Source organism: Oryctolagus cuniculus, chromosome 7 (assembly GCF_051225735.1).
Source record: "Oryctolagus cuniculus isolate XC-2025 breed Fujian yellow rabbit chromosome 7, ASM5122573v1, whole genome shotgun sequence".
NCBI lineage: Eukaryota > Metazoa > Chordata > Mammalia > Lagomorpha > Leporidae > Oryctolagus > Oryctolagus cuniculus.
The window spans coordinates 105,048,184-105,068,334 of NC_142873.1; the positions used below are offsets into that span (position 1 = coordinate 105,048,184).

Consider the following 20,151-nt stretch of genomic DNA (forward strand, 5'->3'; position numbering starts at 1 on the left):
CAGAAAGAACCCTGGAGCTCAGGTTGCCTCATGTCAGAACACTGCACCTGTGACAGAATGGAAACTCTAGATGTGATGTCCCTGGTGCCTTTGCATTCCTCTTTTCTCAGTACCCTGAAGGCATTTTCCACCCAACCAAAACACGTTTCCAAAGCCACTTGGAAGACATGAAGTTCGATCAGTTTTTTTTTTTTTTTTTGATAGGCAGAGTTAGTGAGAGAGATAGAGACAGAGAGAAAGGTCTTCCTTCCGTTGGTTCACTCCCCAAAATGGCCACTACGGCCGGCACTGTGCTGATCTGAAGCCAGGAGCCAGGTGCTTCCTCCTGGTCTCCCATTTGGGTGCAGGGCCCAAGCACTTGGGCCATCCTCCACTGCACTCCCGGGCCACAGTAGAGAGCTGGACTGGAAGAGGAGCAACCGGGACAGAAGCCAGTGCCCCAACCTGGACTAGAACCCGGGGTGCCGGCGCCGCAGGCAGAGGATTAGCCAAGTGAGCGGCGGTGCCAGCCACTTGAACAGTTTTTAAAAACTGAAGGAAGACCTTTCTCTCTGTCTCTATCTCTCTCACTAAAAAAAGGGAGAGAACGATCCAACATGGGAAGTGAGATACACAGCAGACCCATAGAATGGCAGATGTCCTAAACAGCACTCTGGCCTCAGAATCAGCTCTCAAGGCATGCGGATCCGGCTGAAAAGCCCATGAGAGTATTTCAGGCATGGAAAGCCAAGACACTCTGGCAAAAAAAAAAAAAAACAAAGCAAAAAAAAAAAAAACAACAACACACACACACACAAACAAACCTAAATGAACGATCTCCGTGAGTGAGATCCCAGTGGAAAGAACGGGTCATCATGTTCTCCTTGATAGGTGACAACTAACTGAGCACCAAAAAGGAAACCTGTTAAAGTGAAATGAACACTATGAGAAACGGTGACTTGATCAGCCCTCACCCTGAATGTTGATGAGCAGCTTAATATGTTATCCCTCTTAGTATTTTTTTTGTTTGTTCTACTTAATACTTTTGGTTGAATACTGTAATCAATACACAATTCTTCTTAAGTGCTGAAACTTAACTGAAAAGTGATCACTGTTAAATATAAGAGTGGGAATAAGAGAGGGAAGAGATGTGCAATTCGGGACATGCTCAAGCTGACTTACCTCAAACAGTAGAGTTAGAAACATACCAGGGGATTCGAATTCAATCCCATCGAGGTGGCATGTACCAATGCCATCTCACTAGTCCCAGTGATCAATTTCTGTTCACAAATGATCATAATGATAGGACTAAGAGTCAAAGGGATCACATAAACAAGAATAGTGTCTGCAAATACTAGCTGATAGAATCAAAAAGGGAGAGAATGGTCCAACATGGGAAGTGAGATACACAGCAGACCCATAGAATGGCAAATGTCCTAACAGCACTCTGGCCTCATAATCAGCCCTTAAGGCATTCGGATCCGGCTGAAATGCCCATGAGAGTATTTCAGGCATGGAAAGCCAAGACACTCTGGGGAAAAAAAAACCTAAATGAAAGATCTCCACGAGTGAGATCCCAGTGGAAAGAATGGGTCATCAAAGAAGGAGGTACCTTTCTCTGAAGGGAGGAGAGAACTTCCACTTTGACCATGGCCTTGTCTAAAAATGATCAGAGTCAGTGAACTCAGGGGGCTTCCATAGCCTTGGCAGCTCATGACAAGAGCCTAGGGTGATTACTGAGGCCATAAACAAGAGTGTCAATTTGTTAAGTCAACAACAGGAGTCACTGTGCACTTACTCCTCATGTAGGATCTCTGTCCTTAGTGTGCTGTACATTGAGATTTAATGCTATAACTAGTACTCAAACAGTATTTTACACTTTATGTTGTTTCTGTGTGGGAGCAAACTGTTGAAATCTTTACTTAATGTATGCTAAACTGATCTTCTGTATATAAAGAGAATCGAAAATGAATCCTCATGTGAATGGAAGGGGAGAGGGAGTGGGAAAGGGGAGGGTTGCGGATGGGAGGGACATTATGGGGGGGAAGCCATTGTAATCCATAAGCTGTACTTCGGAAATTTATATTCATTAAATAAAAGTTAAAAAAAAAAGACCTATGGGCTTCTATACCAAATCTGCTGGTCTGGTATAGACATGGGAGAAACTATGAATTTTGAATCTCTGGTTGCCCTCTGCCAATATTTGACAATTTGACCCCATGGGACTGATACAACCAGTGACCTTGTTTTATAGAAAAAGTTCCCCAGATGCCAGATGTAGCTCTGGCTTTCCTGCCATTCTCCCAGGGAGTTCAGATTGTATTCTTCTCCTTCATTATCTCCAGAGTGGGGATGAGGGGGAAGCGTTGCCCACACAGCATCCCAGGAGTCATGAAACCGGTGTTTTATTACATGCAACATAGTCATTAAAGCTGAACTTTATTTCTGAGACCATTGGAGGCAGAAGGGAAAAATGATCCCAGCGTTCGACTGCATAGCTTCTCTGGTTCCTCTGCCCAGCGCTTGCCTGCTTCTGAGTTTTGTGCTCCAGGTTTGGATTAGGGGTGCATAGTGGGAAGCTCCATGTTCCTGAAACCTGGGAATATTTTGAATTAGAGGTGGGTATGAGTTTTGTGTCTACAATAAAATGGCCATAACAGTAGTGAATGATTTCTGCAGTGAGTATTTTTCATACAGTAACTAGCACAGTGATCATAAAAATCTTAGGAGTTGTAAATTCCATTGTAATAGGTACAGAAACTAACCGTCTGCCCAGAGGTGATACCACATAATCCAATGAAGGAGGCAAGAAGCCGTGCCCTTCTCCTCCCCATGCTTTCTGTTTGCCATGCAATATGGTAAAATTCTGTAAGACGAAGGCCATGAGTTTGACTTCTGCCCCTCTTAAGCAGGAAGAGTAACACCTCTGCCCCCAGCTACACAGCAAATAAGGAGGTGAGGAGTGAGGACGAGGCAGCACGTGCCGTAAAGCAAATGAGGAACAAAAGACAGCTTCAGAAAGAACTCCACTTGTTGTGAACTGGAGAGAAACACGTGGTGCGGTGGTAGCCAGCACACAGTGAAGACATGTGTTGTCACCGACTTACTCAGAAGTGGCTGAATGCTTTGTTAAGTTCACCCGTACAGAGATTTCTTTTGTGTGTGAATTAGTTACTGACATTTAAAAACTGGGAGATGTTTCATAGAAATTCTGGAATTCTTACTTCTCTTTTTAAAAAAAAAAAGTTAGTCTGTCCAGTACTACCTCATGACCAGAGCCCAGAGGAGCTACCTCCTTTAGAGGGTACTTGCCCCCAACTCCAAACCCAGCCTGCCCTTGCCCACACATAGTTAGGGACAGAACCATGACGTGAAGCCTGGTGTTTGCAGGCTTGCAGCCTGGTCCTCCCTGAATCATGCCATGCTTCTGCAGGGAGTATTAGAAGAGGTGCTGGCTTGGGTTCAGCAAGGCTCCCTTGAACACTCGGATCAGTGAAGTCCGACAGTGACATGAGCCATCCTCGTAATACTGCCAGGCACTGTTCGTGTTTCTCTCCTGTAGTAAGGTGTTTGGTCAAAGTTGACAACTGGCTTTCCACATCGGAGCACCAGTTCGAATCCCTTCTGCTCAGCTTCCAATCCAGCTCCCTGCTATTGCACCTGGGAGGGTAGCAGGAAGGTATCCTAAGTACCTGGCCCCTGCCACCCAGGTGGAGTTTCTGTCTCTTGGCTTTGACCTGGCCCAGCCCTGGCTATTGTGGTGTTTGGGGAGTAAACCAGCAGATGGAAGATGGATCTATCTATCTACTTATCTCTCCCTTGCTCTCTCACTCTATCTTTCAAATAAACAAATCTTAAAAAATTAAGACTGGGCCAGTGCTGTGACGTAGTGGGCTAAAGCCCCTGCATGTGGCACAGGCATCCCATGTGGGCACTAGTGCTAGTCCTGGCTGCTCCTCTTCCAATCCAGCTCTCTGCTAATGGCCTAAGAAAGCAGCAGAGTATGGCCCAAGTACTTGGACCCCTGCAACCACGTGGGTGACCCGGAAGAAGCTCCTGGCTCCTGGCTGCGGAACAGTACAGCTCCAGCCATTGTGGCTATCTGGGGAGTGAACCAGTGGATGGAAGTCCTCTCTCTCTCTCTCTCTCTCTCTCTCTCTCTCTCTCCCTCTCTCTGTAAATCTACCTCTCAAATAAATAAGTAAATCTTTAAAAAAAAATGAAGGGGAAATATCTGTGTTCACTTCCTAGAATTTCTGGGAAAATTCAATGAGGTAACTGAATGAAATTTGCAGAGTACTTGTACCTTAAGATACTGTTCAGATTTTTTGCTTGTTTTTTTTTTTATGACAACATATTTTAAAATAGTTTTCCTTTGAGAATCCTCAACAGATTAGAACAGCTGTTGAGCTGGGCCCAGGCCAGGAGGCAAACCTCTCTGTCCTGTCTCCCCGGAGGTGCATGCTCTACACCAAGGGCCAAGGGCAAGGGCACCCAGGCACACACACACACACACACACACACACACACACACGGTCATCTGACTGTTGAAAAGTGATAAATCAGGCCACCGACTGGTAAACCAAGGGTGCTGCTGTGTCTGATTGTGATGTTTCCCTCCACAGAGGAACTGGAAGGGCAGGTTTGAATTTCGGGGACTCTCTTTCTGGAACCCTGTGCTGCAATGTGACGGAACAGACACTGCAGGCCCCTACACTCCTTTCCTTTCCACCCTGGCTGCATCCCATTCAAGAGGGCTGCTGGTGTGTGGACACCCCGAGCTCCAAGCCCAAGCTCTATTTTATTTCTTCCTAGCAACAGCAGCCTGTGGGCCTCCTGTCATCCCAGAGCGGAGAGGTGGGGGTCTTGCAGGCCTTTCAGGTAGTGTCAGCTCTGGGGGAGAGCATTCTAGAGCCCTGAGGTCCTGGAGCGTGGCAGGAAGTAGGGAGCTGGCTAGGCTCCTGGTGTCTGTGTCCCCTTTACTTGAGGGTTGTCTCTTCCAGTAAGGAAGGGACTAACAGAAGAGGGCTAGAGGGAGCAAGACCCATTAAAAATGTGGCACTGGGGCTGGCGTTGTGCTGTACCAGGTTAAGCCACTGCCTGCAATGCCTCCGGCTTCCCATAGGAGTGCCATTTCAAGTCCTGTCTGTCCTACTTCCAGTCCTGCTCCCTGGGAAAAGCAGCAGAAGACGGCCCAAGTGCTTGGGGCCCTGCACCCACATAGGAGACCAGATGAAGCTCCTGGCTCCTGGTTTTGGCCTGGTCCAGCCCTGGACATTGAGATCACCTAGGGATTGAAACAGTAGATGGAAGATTCTCTCTCTCTCTCTCTTTCAAAACAAATATTTTTAAAAAGTTTAGAAGAATAAGGGCCTGTCCTTCTTGTGTCTAAGGCCACCACCACCCCAGTGTGCACAGTTTGAGAACTGCTGTGTGTCACCCAGGTCACCAGATGACTTCTTAGAGCCTTTCGGATTTGTATTCGAGTCCTGTGGTTCTCCAAGCTCTCTTTCAACACAATTCACAGTCCTGATTCCTAATCTTAGGGTAAGAATTGAAAAAGATAGACATCTATGCCTAGTATTTTACTTATGGATGGGAGTTCCAGCCAATTTTTCTATTTGGCCACGGAAGCTGCTGAGTGGGGAGCAGCAGTAGCCAGCCTGGGCCCTAGCTCACTGAATGAGCAAACTCTGAGCATTGCTCCTCCCAGATTGGAAGCCACACCCCTTCTCATCCAGGCTGTTATCCTGTTCTCCAGAGTCAGCGCTGGGTCTTGGCATTGCCTGGTGTCCTGAAGCCCAGAGTCCTTGCTTGGACTGTGCAGAGATGGGAATATGCCGGAGAACATAGGGTCATCCTAGGTTCGGTGTCATCCCATCGCCAGCACCGTGCCTCTGCCCTGCCTCCAGCCCCTGGTGCTTTCCAATTCAGAGGCTTGGGCTTCTATGAAGCTTGGTGGCTCACTTTTCTGGAATATCCCCTCTATAGGAGGTTAGGCTGTGTCTGTCAGGAAACTACTTCATCTACTTTTTGATGGGCAAAACTTGTTGCAATCTTGTCTCTACAGTATTTCCCCTTGTGACTCTATGTCCTTGGTTTTCTTTTATTGTCTTTTGATAGACTTTCAAAAGGAAGAGGAGGAAAACTCAGTAGGCAATTCACCATGTTTACCTCAGGGTTTCAAGAGGATTCATAAAAGTGTTACCATGGGTGCTGGGGTTGCTGAAGGTTTTGTCTGCATTAGAATGACTTCGGATCCCCATGTTACATGCATCATTTCTCCCTCCTCCTGGATTTTCTCCAAAAATCACAGGTTTACCACCCTGTCAAGTCAGCTTCAAGCCGCTCTAGACCCGTGAATAGCAAAGCCCTAATCTTCCAGAGAGCCGATATTCATGTCTGTCCGCCTTGTGACATCTGTGTATTTGGGTTGGATAAACACTCATTAAGCACCTAGTACATACCAGACAGCATTCAGTGACTTCCTTTAATCCTGTAACAACCCTGGAGGTGGGAATCACTTTTCAGATGAGCAGATTTTGGTACTTGGATATTGAGATTCACTCAAGGCTGAATAGCTGGAGCCTCAAATAGAGCCAGTTTCCTAACCTGGTGATAACTGGCTCTCCAATTGCTTTGGAAATGTGGTTTGTACTTTTTTTTGTCCTTATCAAGACCCCTCTGTTCTTTTTTTTTTTTTAAAGATTTATTTATTTATTTTAACGTCAGAGTTACAGAGAGAGAGAGAGGGCGAGCGAGCGAGTGGTCTTCCATCTGCTGGTTCACTCCCCAGTTGGCTACGATGGCCAGAGCTGCGCCAATCCAAAGCCAGGAGCCAGAAGTTTCTTCTAGATCTCCCATGTGGGTGCAGGGTCCCAAGGACTTGGGCCATCTTCTGCTGCTTTCCGAGGCCATAGCAGAGAGCTGGATCATAAGTGGAGCAGCTGGGACTTGAACCGTTGTTGACATGAGATGCCGGCACTGTAGGCGGCAGCTTTACCTGCTGTGCCAGAGTGTTGGCCCCTTCCCACCTCCCCATATTCTTGAGCTAGCTCAACATATTGAAAACATACCAAATAGACGTGCTTTTACTCATCCGATCTCCCTAGTGGGAGTAATGAGTTAGACCCACCCAGGGTCCTTACTGAAATGGAAGGTTGTGTAGGGACATTCATTTACACTCAGGCGCTCATTACTACAGGCCTTTCTCTGTGCAGTCTTTCAGTTGTGAGAAATTCTTTGCCTTTTACATTAGCGTTGACTGTAATATGAAGAAGGGGCTTTGAGTTTTGGAGAACTGGCAGATCCTATATTTGAGAACTTCCTAGGGGGTGATATACAGGAGGGTTCTTTCAGACCACAGGGTCCAGAGGAGAGTCCCGAGGGACTCAAACCACGTCTGAGGGGAGCCTGACAAACATGGCCATGTATGTCAATGAAGATAGCAAACTCCAGGCAGGTAAGTGTGATTGTCGAGTACCTAAGACGTGTTTTGAGAAGAAGGGAGGCCCTTACCTTCCGCGTGCCTCCTTTGGCCAGATCTGTGAGCATGGTGCAAGTTATAGGAATATAAATTCTGCCCCTGAGTTAGAATCTATTTGAGCTGGTCAAAGAGTGAGCTCTCTGTCTCTGGGGGAAGTTAAGTGGAAGCTCTTAGGAGGACAAGCATCCAGCTTAGACTTTCATCCTGTGACCTTGAAGACTTCAGATCGGGCATTCAATGAGAACTCTCTTTTGTCTTCTTATTTTCCATGACAGAGCCTGTAAGTGTCTCTGAACTGTTTCCAAGTATCTTCCCCAAAGCCATTTCTGAATTGTGCTTCCTTTCTCTTGCAGGGGAAAATGCTGAAGTTTCCATGGATGTCTCCCTGGCTTACCGTGATGATATGTTTGCTGAATGGACTGAAATGGCCCATGAGAGAGTTCCACGGAAACTCAAGTGCACCTTCACCTCCCCCAAGGTAGGATGCCTTGATATGTAAGTTGATGGAATGCTTATTTGGTCTCCAGGTGTATGGAAAGATTTGCTTGCATTTCACAGGTGTGTTCATATATTTTGGCATGCCTGAACCACACAAGTTAGTCATTATCCTACGTCTTAGTAGAGAGGACAGTGTGGAAACTCGTGTCCCTGCAAAGGAGGAAAATTAAAAAGGAATGTCTGTTTACTTGACAGAAATACTCTCATGGCACAACATATGGCTAAATAGCTAAAAATGGTAAATAGCTAAATGTTCTTTAGACATTGCTAAGTTATTTTGAGAGGGCAAGAATCTGTTCATATTGCATCAATACTTGCTAGGCATCAATACTTGTTTCTTAGGTTTCTGAGTGTTGCTACAGCGAATGATTGGTTCTGAAGACAGCGATGCCAGTGAATAGCACAAATAAAGGGCCCCAGGGCGGAGATCTAGTTTCACTTGAGACCCCCTGGTCATCTTACCCACCTTTAGGACTCTCCCTTCTCTAGTCCTTTCAGGAAAGCTCATTCAGCCGCTCTTGAGAGGGAGGTTACAATCATACAGTGAGTGTAGGGAGGCCTTTTCTTGTGGACATAGAGCACGGGGTCTTCACAAATTAAAATGCAGGCATTGTCGTCCTGACCCTCAGAGAGTAAGACTTGATGGTATAAGGACCAACTCAGAATTTGCCAGGGCTTTTTCAAATGGCAGGTGTTCCCCTTGCACCTACCTTCCCAAGAGTCTGCTCTCCCTGCACCTGCACCCACTTAGAGAAAGTAACATTTTCAGATTGTTGTAGGCAATGGCAGGAATTCATGAAGACCTTTCTAACTGTCAGTGGGAGTTGACTGCTTCTTTCATGGGAGACTGGCCGAGCATGTAAGCTCCAGGGCTTTGGGATATGGAAAGTCCCTGTGAAGGTAGGATTGAGCCACACTGACTGTTTCTCATCAGTTCCCATGTTCCTCTAGTGTGCTGGCAATGCAGCACCACCAGCTAGGTGAACTTTGTCGCTTTAATTGCAGAAATGTGTGTGAAGTGCATGAGAGACCAAAGTCTCTACTGAAGCACACTTTTGATTATGTGTTTTCTCATTTGATAAAATCAGATCGGTGCTTGAAGGCTATGGCTAGCTTTGTAATATTGGCTCTGTTAATTGATTTAGTTCCTCTTGTCTAGCATTGACCTTTCCCAGCCTTTCTTTTGCCAGTAACTGTTAAGTTACAGTTTCCTGTGAAATAGACAGGCAGAATGAACCCATTGGTAACATGCCCTGACGTTACCCACCTAACCCTGAAGAAGGGTGTGATGGGGTGAGGGAGGTCGCAGTGTTAACATGAGTTCAAAACACGGATTTGGAACAGCAGCATGCTTGCCTTCAAGTCCTGGTTGTATCACTTCAGGTAAGCCTACATAATCCAAGCTTCAGTTTCTCTTCTGCAAATGGGTTCATGGGAATCTTTGTAAGGACTGGAGGAGACAATGAGCATAAGCAAGGTGACCTTATAACTGAGCATCTTACCTGGGATGTGTTTGAGAGTGAAAGGGTTTGTTAAGCAGATGGACCACCAGCCTAAAGGAGTACACTGGGATTCGCATGGGCTAACCATACCCCCTTCACATAAGCGCCCATTGCATTGCCTGGCACTTCTTACTCTCCCTCCCTCACCTCCCCTAGACCACAGAAGTATGAGCTCAGCACGCATGCTGCCAGCAGCACTTGGGAACTTGTTGGAGATGTAAATTCCCAGCCTGCAACAAAAACCTACTACCGTAGTCCATTTTCTGCTGCTGTAAAGGCATAGAAGACTGGATAAATGATACACAATAGAATTTTCTTTGGCTCACAGTTCGAGAGGTGAAGAAGTCCAAGAACATGTGCTGGCATCTGGCAAGGGCCTTTGTGCTGTGTCATAATATGATGGAAGGGTGAGTGAGTATGCATGAGAAAGAGAGAGGGCAAGTGGGGCTGACTTCCAATAGACCCACTTGAGATAACCAACGCACTTCTGTGATAATGACATTAATCCATGCATCAGGACAAAGCCCTCATGACAGAACCCCCTCTTAAAGATCCGGCCTCTTTATACCATCATGGTAGCATTAATTTCCAGCATGACTTGCAGAAGAGACATTCAAACCTTAGCACCTACTGTATCAAAATCCTGGGGTGAGGCCAAGCGGTCAGACTTTCAATTCATTCTGTTCAAAATGCTTGAGAGCCACTGTTCTATGTTCTCTGGGGGTTCTTCTCACCCCACCCGAAGAAGAGAGCCATCTGGAATTGTTTTTGGTAGGCCCTTCGGGGTAATCTGTAGGTAAAAATGAATGGTGGAGAGAAAGTAGAAGTAGCAGGAGAGAGAAATGGTAACATTTTCGGATTTTTTTGTATGCAGTGGTGGGGATTCATTAAGACCTTCCTTCCTAGCTGTCACTGCGGGTTGACTGCTTCTTTCACTGGAGAGACTGGCTGAGCATGTATGCTTGAGGGCTGTGGGATATGGAATTTCATCCTCAGAGAAAGGGAAAAGTCATTTCTCACCTTACTGACAGCCTTCGAGAGCACCAGACAGCAGAATGAGGAGGGAGGGGTGTTGGCCTGTAACTGCTTCTTAATAAGCCTGACAGGTGTGAGGGAAATGAATCATCAAATCTATGCTTTTTGATTGCAGTGAAATTTAGTCTTGAGTTCGAAGATTAAATGAGAAATTGCTTTAAAGCTTTTTAGTCCCTGGTGGATTGTGAAGTTAAAAAAAAAAAAATCAAGTTGCCACCTGCTGTAATTTGTCCTAATTAGCCAGTCTCCTGCTGCAGTTGGGGTAGAACTGAAGGGAGTGGGGGAAGGAAAGAGAGAAAAAGAGGAATCTTTCTTTTTAAATGCCCTAAATACTGGCAGAGGCAGAACTTCAATGCCTAAAAAAAAAAACTCCCTCACAAAATACACTGAATTTATCTCTAAGGCGGATAGACCAGCACAAGATCCTGGAAGCCAGTATGTCTCTCTCAATTTGTTGAACTTAGGAAAATTTGTCTCCTGAATGGTAGAGGGAAATGTTAGACACTCAGCGACTCATGGCAGGGAATTAGAAGTGGCCCTGGAGATATATTTTGTAACCTTCTCACCTTACTTAGGAGGAAAGTGAGGGCAAGTGAGTCGGGTGACCCCAGGTACCCAGCAAGGGTCAAGGTCAGGACTAGAATCTGAGCCCCAGCCAGGAGTTGAGAAGTCTGTTCTTCATGGTACAGAGCCTGCCTTGGGACACATCTGAGCAAAGCTGTTCCTTTCTTCTTGTGCACTGAGCGTCCTCTTCCATCGGAACTGGAAGCAGCAGTATTGTGTGACTGGACTTTTCTATGTCCAGGCTGGCATCGTGGCACAGTGGTTAAGCCACCTGTGTTGCCAGCATCCTATATGAGTGCTGTTTGGTGTCCCAGCTGCTCCACTGCCATCTGGCTCCCTGCTAATGTGCCTGGGAAAGCAGTGGAAGGTGGCCCAGGTGTTTGGGTCCCTGCACCCACATGGGAAACCTAAATGAAGCTCCTGGCTTCTGGCATCAGCCTGGCCCAGCCTTGGACTTTGCAGCCATTTGAGGAGTGAACCAGTGGATGGAAGACCTCTCTGTCTCTCCCTGTAACTCTGTCTTTAAAACAGATAAATAAGTCAAGAAAGAGAAAGAAAGCCCAGGTCTACATCTACTGTCATAGTATTTTCATTTGCTGCTACTGCTTTTAGTTCCTTGGATGAGATAAAGCAAATGGTATTAGACCAAGTAGGCTTTATTCCTTTCCCCCTCAAATTCCCAGTTTCTATAAATAAAGTAAGACACGGAGAAAAACATCAGAAAACCATCCTCTGGCTGTTACCCCAGAGGGTAGTGAGCCTCATCCACTCAGTTAACTGGGAGGCTAAGTGGGAGCCTATAACGTATTGTCAGTAGTTCCTGCAGAGCCCCGAGTCTAGCTCAGATGAGTAAGTATAGAAGGGAGTGAAGGTGAGAGAAAGACACCCATCCAAGAAGAATCCAACCCACAGCAGAGGTTTGAGAAACAAAGTTCTTTCTGCATAAGAATTATTTTTGTTAATCCTACCTGCCAAATCAAAGCAACTGGTTATGTCTGACAGGAGCTCTTCTTGACTGATTAGAGATGTCTGTCAAGTGCAGAGAAGGGCAGAGAGGGAAGCACAGAGGCAAGGTGTTTGTTTGCTCTCCCTCTCCCTCTGCATGTGTGCTTTCCATCTTCCCGAAGATGCATTGCACTCTAAGCTCTGACTGTTGTTGACTGAAATAATCATAGCCTGGTTGGAAGAATCAAGGAAGTTGATTTGTTTAGTCAAACAGGATTCAATCTTGTAAACAACCAATTACCTGAGTTGGCTGATCTGCAAACCTGAATTGGATGACAGGCTTCATACTGTTCTTACAGGGTGAGTAGCTCATGAACTGGGTTTAACCAAGACAGATTTATGTGTGGTTATCAATCACACTGAAAATCAAAAAATAGCTTTTTCAAAAATCCAAGAGTACCTGGTAATAGTTAACAGACTTGATTACTACTGATTGAGGGGGTACCTTGCATTCCCACACACATTCCCACATGGACGTTACAGGAAAAGACAAATAATGGGATTGTTAATCATTCTTCCTACAGTGGCCCTAGGAGGTAAAGCTCACTCCTTAGGATACAGTACATGTATGATCCCATGCATGGCATCCTCGTAGCACGAACAGCACTGGGCCTCTGCAACCCCCATTTATGTCCCCACTGTCTAATAAGGAACTCCCTCTTTGGGTTGCTTCTTTTCCTGATATATATATATATATATATATATATATATATATAATATATTCAGCTTCTTGTAGCTTTTACTTCAGGCCAAGTGCAAGAAAATAATTAGCCATCATCAAAGACTATAATGAATGCCAGTCAGAGCTTCTGCTTGGACATTTAAGAAGTTGACTCTTCTGCAGAGCCTTAGAGGTCTCTGGTGATTCACTGCAAATAAAAAGCTCCCACAGCTCTGGTAGACCAGATGAGCCTGCTACAAGGCTCTACTGAGGATGAAAGAGTTGAGAAAGGTGTCAAGAAATAGGAGAGCTCTTTAGAAGATAACAACTGAAACACAATAGACAATATCTTAGTGAAAACGTGTCATTTAATATATAAAATTCTTGAAGGTATTTCAAAAGGCATTTGGAAATATGCAATTAAAAAGTTTATTTTGCTGTAAAAATTTTGAAATTCCACGTCTAGTTTATTTATAGTACATTATTTCCATGATCTTTTTGAAGACCTCTAATGTGCAAAGATATCAATTTTTGCATGAAAATAAACTTACCCCTTAAATCATTTTGAAGTAACTTTTGGAAGTACCCTTATATATGTGTGCGCATATACCCATGCATCTGCACATCAGTTAATTGACTGATTTATTGGTCTGTTTCTGTATTTTTAGAGCTACATAGTTTGCTAGGATGTATTGCTAACTTTTTGAGGATGCTGCAACATGCAGATCTGGGCCAGACTCCCAAAGTTTAAATCTTCACCCTGATTCATGCTTCTGGCTTGACCTTGGAAGAGTTACTTAGCATACCTTAGATGCAGTTACCACATCTCTAATTCTTCAGAGGGTTGTTGGGAAATTAAATGTGTTTTTCCCCCTTAAAAAAAAAAAAAGAAAGAAAAGAAAAGAAATAGAAGAGCTCTCCCTCTGGTTTTTTCTTGAAATTTCTGGTTCTACCTCAAATGTGGCTTTTGGGGAGGGAGGGTGGCTGGCTGGACTGTGTATCTCCAGTGTGCCCTGTTTATCTGCACCTCTAATGTGTATTTTTAAGCACTCATCTTTAAAAATTGGTGACAGGAGGCCAAGGTAAGAGAACTCAGGCACCGTCTACCAGAAATAGGGGCTCTTCCTCACACCTCCTGCTCTTCTTGCAGACCCCAGAGCATGAGGGCCGCTATTATGAATGTGATGTCCTGCCTTTCATGGAGATCGGGTCGGTGGCTCACAAGTATTACCTTCTAAACATCCGGCTGCCTGTGAATGAGAAGAAGAAAATCAACGTTGGCATTGGGGAGATAAAGGATATTCGGCTAGTGGTAAGTAAACCTAGCTGGTCCGAGCAGGCGGTGACACTGGAACGCTGGCCAAGTGCACTGGTTCTTGGAAGGGAACTCCATCTCACTGCATGCCTCACTTGCCTCCACTTTCTGACCTGAGAGGTGGAAATAATAACATCCCCTGACAGCTGAGATCAAAGAGAATTAATTTGTGTCAGAGATTACAGAAATGGAAAACAATGCAATTATTAGTGCAGTTATGATCACTTAAGATCATTACAGTGATTATAAGATCATGATAATATGATAGTGCTTGAATAATGAAGAACACGGAGATAAATGTAGGGGAAAAAAACCTTTTTTAACCTGTCTTACCTTGCAAACACAGATGTAAAGGGACTAGTGATGTTTTTAGATTCTTTCTATTTTATTTAACTGGAGAAAAAGAAGAACATGGAATAAGGAGGCTATTTTTTTTAATCTAAAAAAAGTCATACAAGAAAATGTATTTTTTATAGAAAATTAGAAAGTACAGGTAAGGACCCAGAAGAGCATAACGACTACTTGCGCTATCTTACTATTTAGAGAAATAACCACAGTTGAGGTTTTGATAGATCTCGTAGGCTTTTTCAGTAGTACACGGATACATGAAATACAGGCGCGCGTGCGCACACACACACACACACACAGAGTCCTTCTTTTACAGAAATGGGAGCATACTGATCTGACTTTTGTGTCTTGCTTTCTTCATTGAATGGCATACGGTGACCGGATACACCTGCCTTATAGCTCGGGCTCCCGTTGTCCAGATGTCCCGGGACACATTTACTGTTAGCATACTGGGCATCTGGGGGACCTGCAGCATTTCCCTGAAAACATGGATCATGCTCCCAGCCACCCCCTTAGCAGAGCACGGGCCTGTTTTTCTGCCTTTTGATACCTGTTTCTGTAACGCCTGAGGAGGGGCCAAGGGGTGAGGAGAGCCCTCCATGCTGTGACTGAGGAAGCTCTTGATCTCGAATGTTCAGCTGACAAGATCTGTATTCACCTGTCCCCCAGACGCACTTGATGGGAGAAAGTGATAGTAAGGTCTGTTCAGCTTCAATGTTATGATTGCTCTTTGTCTAGGGAATCCACCAAAATGGAGGCTTCACCAAGGTGTGGTTTGCCATGAAGACGTTCCTCACACCCAGCATCTTCATCATTATGGTGTGGTACTGGAGGAGGATCACCATGATGTCCCGGCCCCCAGTGCTTCTGGAAAAGTAAGAGCTGACTTTGCAGCACTCCTAAGGAGTGCTGGCCTCCCGAGATCCAGCATGCTCCTGTGTGGGCTCCTTTCTCTCCTTCAGACTTCACGTGCAAAGCATTGTGAAATCCCCGGGGGTTTCCCTGTCACATTTCTCTTCTTAGCTCTGTAATCCCATGGTCAGAACTGAATGAATGCTTCTCTCTGGTCCATGAGCCCTACTCCTCACTAAGCCCAACCCTTCTTACCCACAGGATGTCAGTGGGTCTATAGCTATATGCCCTTTCCCTCTCCCACCACTGACTTCTCCCTCTCTGATAAATTATTTCCATTAATACAAAAACATGCGCCACCATCTCCCATGTCTACACACAATGTTCCCACTTTCCACTGAGACCACAGCACCATCTTTTCTGTCCCTCTTTATGGTAAGATACCCCAAAACCCTTGTCCACACGTCTTTGCCTGAGCTCTCTTTAAGCCATTGCAGTCTGGGTTCACCGCTGACACTCCACTAAAATTGCCCTTGATGGAATCACCAGTGACCTTCACATTCCGAAGCCAAGGCCCATTTCTCATTTTTCATTCCTCCCTCCTCTTGACTCATCACCAGCTTTGACATAATTGATCACCCTGTGTTGTCAGAGAGCCTGCTCCACTCTTCCTTGGTTATTCTCCTTTGCCGACCATCCCTTAGTCTCCGTAACCATTTCCTCCTATATTTCCAACCTCTTAAACTTGGGAGCCAAGGCTCAGTCCTTGGACCTCTTCTCTTTATTAGCTGTACCCATTCCGCAGGTGATCTCCTCCATCCCCATGGATTCAAAATCATCTCCCCTCTGATGACTTCAAATTTATACCCTCAGCCTCAGCCCCCCGCCCCGGCTCCTAGACTCCACTACGCTTAACATCTTCCCTGGCAGCAAAACGTGATATGTACACAGGACAACACTTCTTTTCCTCCCATTCCAGACTTGATCCGCTTCAGGAAATGGCAACTCCATTCTTTCAGTTGTTCCGGCTAGAAAGCTAGTAGTCATCCTGTATTTCTCTCTTTTTTTTCATGCCACTAATCCAGCCTACACTTCTACTCTACCAGCTTAATCTACTAACCGCCATCTCTTCTCACCTGAACTGTTGGAAACAGCCTCTCAACCCTGTCCTCGCTTCCACCATTTTTCTCCCTATAGTGTATTCACACACTGGCCAGAGCATTCCCTTTCAGGTGTGAATCAGATCGTGTCTCTCCTCTACTCAAAACTCTCTACTCTTTTCATCTCCTTTGTCCTGGCCTGTAACCCCTTGTGATCTGCCCCTTGCCACCTCTGATTGTGTCTCCTATTCTCAGCTGGCCCTGTTGATGCTCAGACATGGCTGGCATGCTGTCACCCCTGGGCCTTTGCACTTGCTCTTCTATTTCATTGAAACACTCTTTCACATTCCTCAGCTCCTCATTTCCTTCAGGCCCTGCACTAACATCTCTTATGAGACTTTTTCCTTCCCAACTTGTATAGAGACACATTCCTATCACAATTCTTTCTTTAAAGATTTATTAACCAACGGCAAAAGGAAGACCTTTCTCTCTCTCTCTCTCTCTCTCACTGTCCACTCTGCCTGTCCAAAAAAAAGATTTATTTATTTATTTGAGAAAGTGGCAGAGAAAGGGAGAGACAGAGAGAGATCTTCTATCCACTAGTTCACTCCTCATTTGCACACAGTGGCCACTGCTGGGCCAGACCAAAGCAGGCACTTGGAACTTGAAGGTCTCCCACATGGGTGGCAGGGATCTAATCACTTAGGCCATCTTCCACTGCCTTCCCAGAGGCATTAACAGGGAACCGGTTAGGAAGTGAAGCAGCTGAGATTCCAACCAGCACTCATATGAGATACTGGCTTCATAAGCAGTGACTTAACCCACTGTACCACAAAGCTGGCCCCCTTAAAAAAAAAAAAAAAAAGATTTATTTATTTATTTTAAAGGCAGTTACACATGCAGAGAGAGAGAGGAGAGAGAGATAGAAAGAGCGAGCATGCACTCCCCATTCTTTACCTAGCCTCTCCTTTTTTCCATAGTGCTCCTTGTGCATGTATTGTATTCACCCCCGAATGCCCCCTCTTATCCCACGTGAATGCAGACATCACAGGAGCAGAGCCCTCGCGTGCTTTGCTCACTACTATCTCCTTAGCATCTAGATTAGTAACAGCACATAGTAATTCAATAAATATTCGCTGAATGAATCAGGCCTGTCACTCTGCGGTTGAAATTTTTTATTGGATTTCTAATCTCCTCAAAATAAACTTCGAATTCTCGAATGAGGTATGCAAGTTTTTGCATGAGCTCAGCTCTCTTAATTTCCCTGGTCACACGTCCTGTCAGTTCCTGGCAGGTGCTACTTGCAAATCCCCAAATGCTTCAGGTTCTTTCCAGCCTCTGGGCCTCCCTTTGGGCTCTACCTTCTGCTTGGAACACCCTTTCCACTCCCTAACTTTGACCCAACTCAGCTCAGTTTCCATCACTGTCAAAGTTAAAAGTCCCAGTAGCCGGGCTCTGTGCTTCGGCCGGCGCCGCAGCTCAACAGGCTAATCCTCTGCCTGCGGCACTGGCACCAGATTCTGTCCCAGTTGCCCCTCTTCCAGACCAGCTCTCTGCTGTGGCCCGGGAGGGCAGTGGAGGATGGCCCAAGTGCTTGGGCCCTGCACCCCATGGGAGACCAGGAGAAACACCTGGTTCCTGGCTTCGGATCTGCGCGGTGCACCGGCCGCAGCGACCATTGGGGGGTGAACCAATGGAAAAGGAAGACCTTTCTCTCTGTCTCTCTCTCTCACTGTCCACTCTGCCTGTCAAAAAAAAAAAAAAAAAAAAAAAAAGTTAAAAGTCCCAGTAGCCGTGTTCTGTGCTTCTGTACTTCTGTAATGTTGCTAATCATGCTTTAGTTGCCTGTTTCTCCTGCTTTCCCACTAAATGGGTCTCCAGGAAAAAGCAGTCATATTCATTTAGGCATTTATAGCCCTAACAAACAGAGTCCATGATACATCGTGTGTGTTTAATCAACATAGGTATCTCATGGGTATCAGTAAATCAGTGACAGAAAAATGTTTCAGCAATTAATAGTGTGATGGGGGAAGCAAAAGAAAAGCACAACACTCAGACTGAAAAATTTATATTTCATAGTGTTTGGAGGTATTTATTGTGAAAATAAATATGTTTATACAATTTATCATTGCTGAGGATATCACGATAATAATGAGTGCTCTTAATGATCATGTCATTGATAATGTGAACAGGGAAGAAAAGACAATTACACCCAATGGGGTCTATTTAAGAGGTTAAAGGGTACAAAAACAGCATAGGAAGCTCTTAATCTGAAGGTGGTATCAGAAAAAGTTGGGGGCAGTAAGGTGACTTCAAAGGTACAGGGAGGCTAATGTAACATCCCTGCATTCTGGAGTGCTGACAACTAAATAGGACATTTTTCATCTCTGTGTGAAAACACGTTATGAAAGCTGAGAAACTGGGGCCAGCGCTGTGACATAGAAGGTTAAGCCTCCGCCTGCAGAGCCAAAATCCTATATGGGTGCTGGGTCAAGTCCTGGCTGCTCCACTTCCAATCCAGCTCCCTGCTAATCGCCTGGGAAAGCAGCAGAGGATGTCCCAAGTGCTTGGCTCCACGCACCCATGTGGGAGAAGCTCCTGGCTCCTGGCTTCCTCCTGGCCTAGCCTTGACCATTTTGGCCATTTGGGGAGTGAAACAGCAGATGGAACACACGTCTCTCTCTTTCTCTCTAATTCTTTCAAATAAATAAATAAATCTTTTAAAAATTCTAAAAAAAAAAAAAGCTAAGGAACTGATCACCTGGTTTTAGTTCCAATAAGGAACATCTCAATTCTTAACACTGGCTTCTGATTTTTGAAAGTCTGCCTGCCAGATAAATGAAGTGGCTTTCTTCATATTTTCTCACCCTCAGGGTCATCTTTGCCCTTGGGATTTCCATGACCTTTATCAATATCCCAGTGGAATGGTTTTCCATTGGCTTTGACTGGACCTGGATGCTGCTGTTTGGTGATATCCGGCAGGGCATATTCTATGCCATGCTTCTGTCTTTCTGGATCATCTTCTGTGGTGAGCACATGATGGTAAGTGCTTCCTGGGGAGGGGACAGACGTCCACACCGCAGCCACCTCCCTCGGCCTCAAGTCAGCTGCCAGCAAGGCAGAGTGAGCTCATGGTTGCAGGTGGGAACCCCAGCGTCAGATCCTCCAACTCAAATCCCGCTTCGCCACCTGCTAACTAGCTGAGTGGCCTTAGACAAGTGTCATCATCGCTCTGGATCAGCTTCCTCAGCTAAAAAATGAGATGTGAAGGCCTAATGTTATAGGCTGATGGGTTTTGTGAGAATTAAATGAGATAATGCAACTTACATCAGAGAAGATGAACACAGAGATTCTAGTAATAGTAGTAATCATTACTATTACTATTTCTTGTCCGTCAGCTTCCGCTCTGCTTGTTCTGTCCCCAGGAGCAGGTTAACCACCGGAGAACCTGGTTCTGGCTCGTCCCAGTGGTCAGTTGTCCAAGTGGCCTAGTAACCCCTATGACTGTGAAATACCAACCTGCATGATGTCCTCAGTTTGCACAGACACCAAAACCTATTTCAAGAGGGATTGAGGGCCCCATGGATAAAAATAAGTATGGCACCATCATCACGTTGTGGCTGAGGTGGTGTGCCAGCTGGGACTTGGTCCTCAAGTCACACACAGGGGCTTCCCAGGGCAGTAGACTGCTTTCAGTACTGTTATGCTTTGGTCATAAACATCAAACCTCTGAACCCCTGCTGCCTTTCCAGGGAGCAGTGTGTGGGGAGAGAGAAGGTTTTGCCTGCTGCTGGACTTCGGTGTGG

At 45.6% G+C, this 20,151-nt stretch overlaps 1 protein-coding gene across 1 annotated transcript in view; it reads left to right on the plus strand.

Moving 5' to 3' along the window:
- The window catches only part of WLS (Wnt ligand secretion mediator), a 116,707-nt gene that overhangs the window by 70,678 nt on the left and 25,878 nt on the right, over nucleotides 1-20,151 (plus strand). The window contains exons 3-6 of the mRNA XM_002715930.6: nucleotides 7,819-7,943; nucleotides 13,881-14,042; nucleotides 15,132-15,268; nucleotides 19,219-19,387. Of these exons, the coding sequence (XP_002715976.1) occupies nucleotides 7,819-7,943; nucleotides 13,881-14,042; nucleotides 15,132-15,268; nucleotides 19,219-19,387 (593 nt within the window). The remainder of the gene's footprint in view (nucleotides 1-7,818; nucleotides 7,944-13,880; nucleotides 14,043-15,131; nucleotides 15,269-19,218; nucleotides 19,388-20,151) is intronic.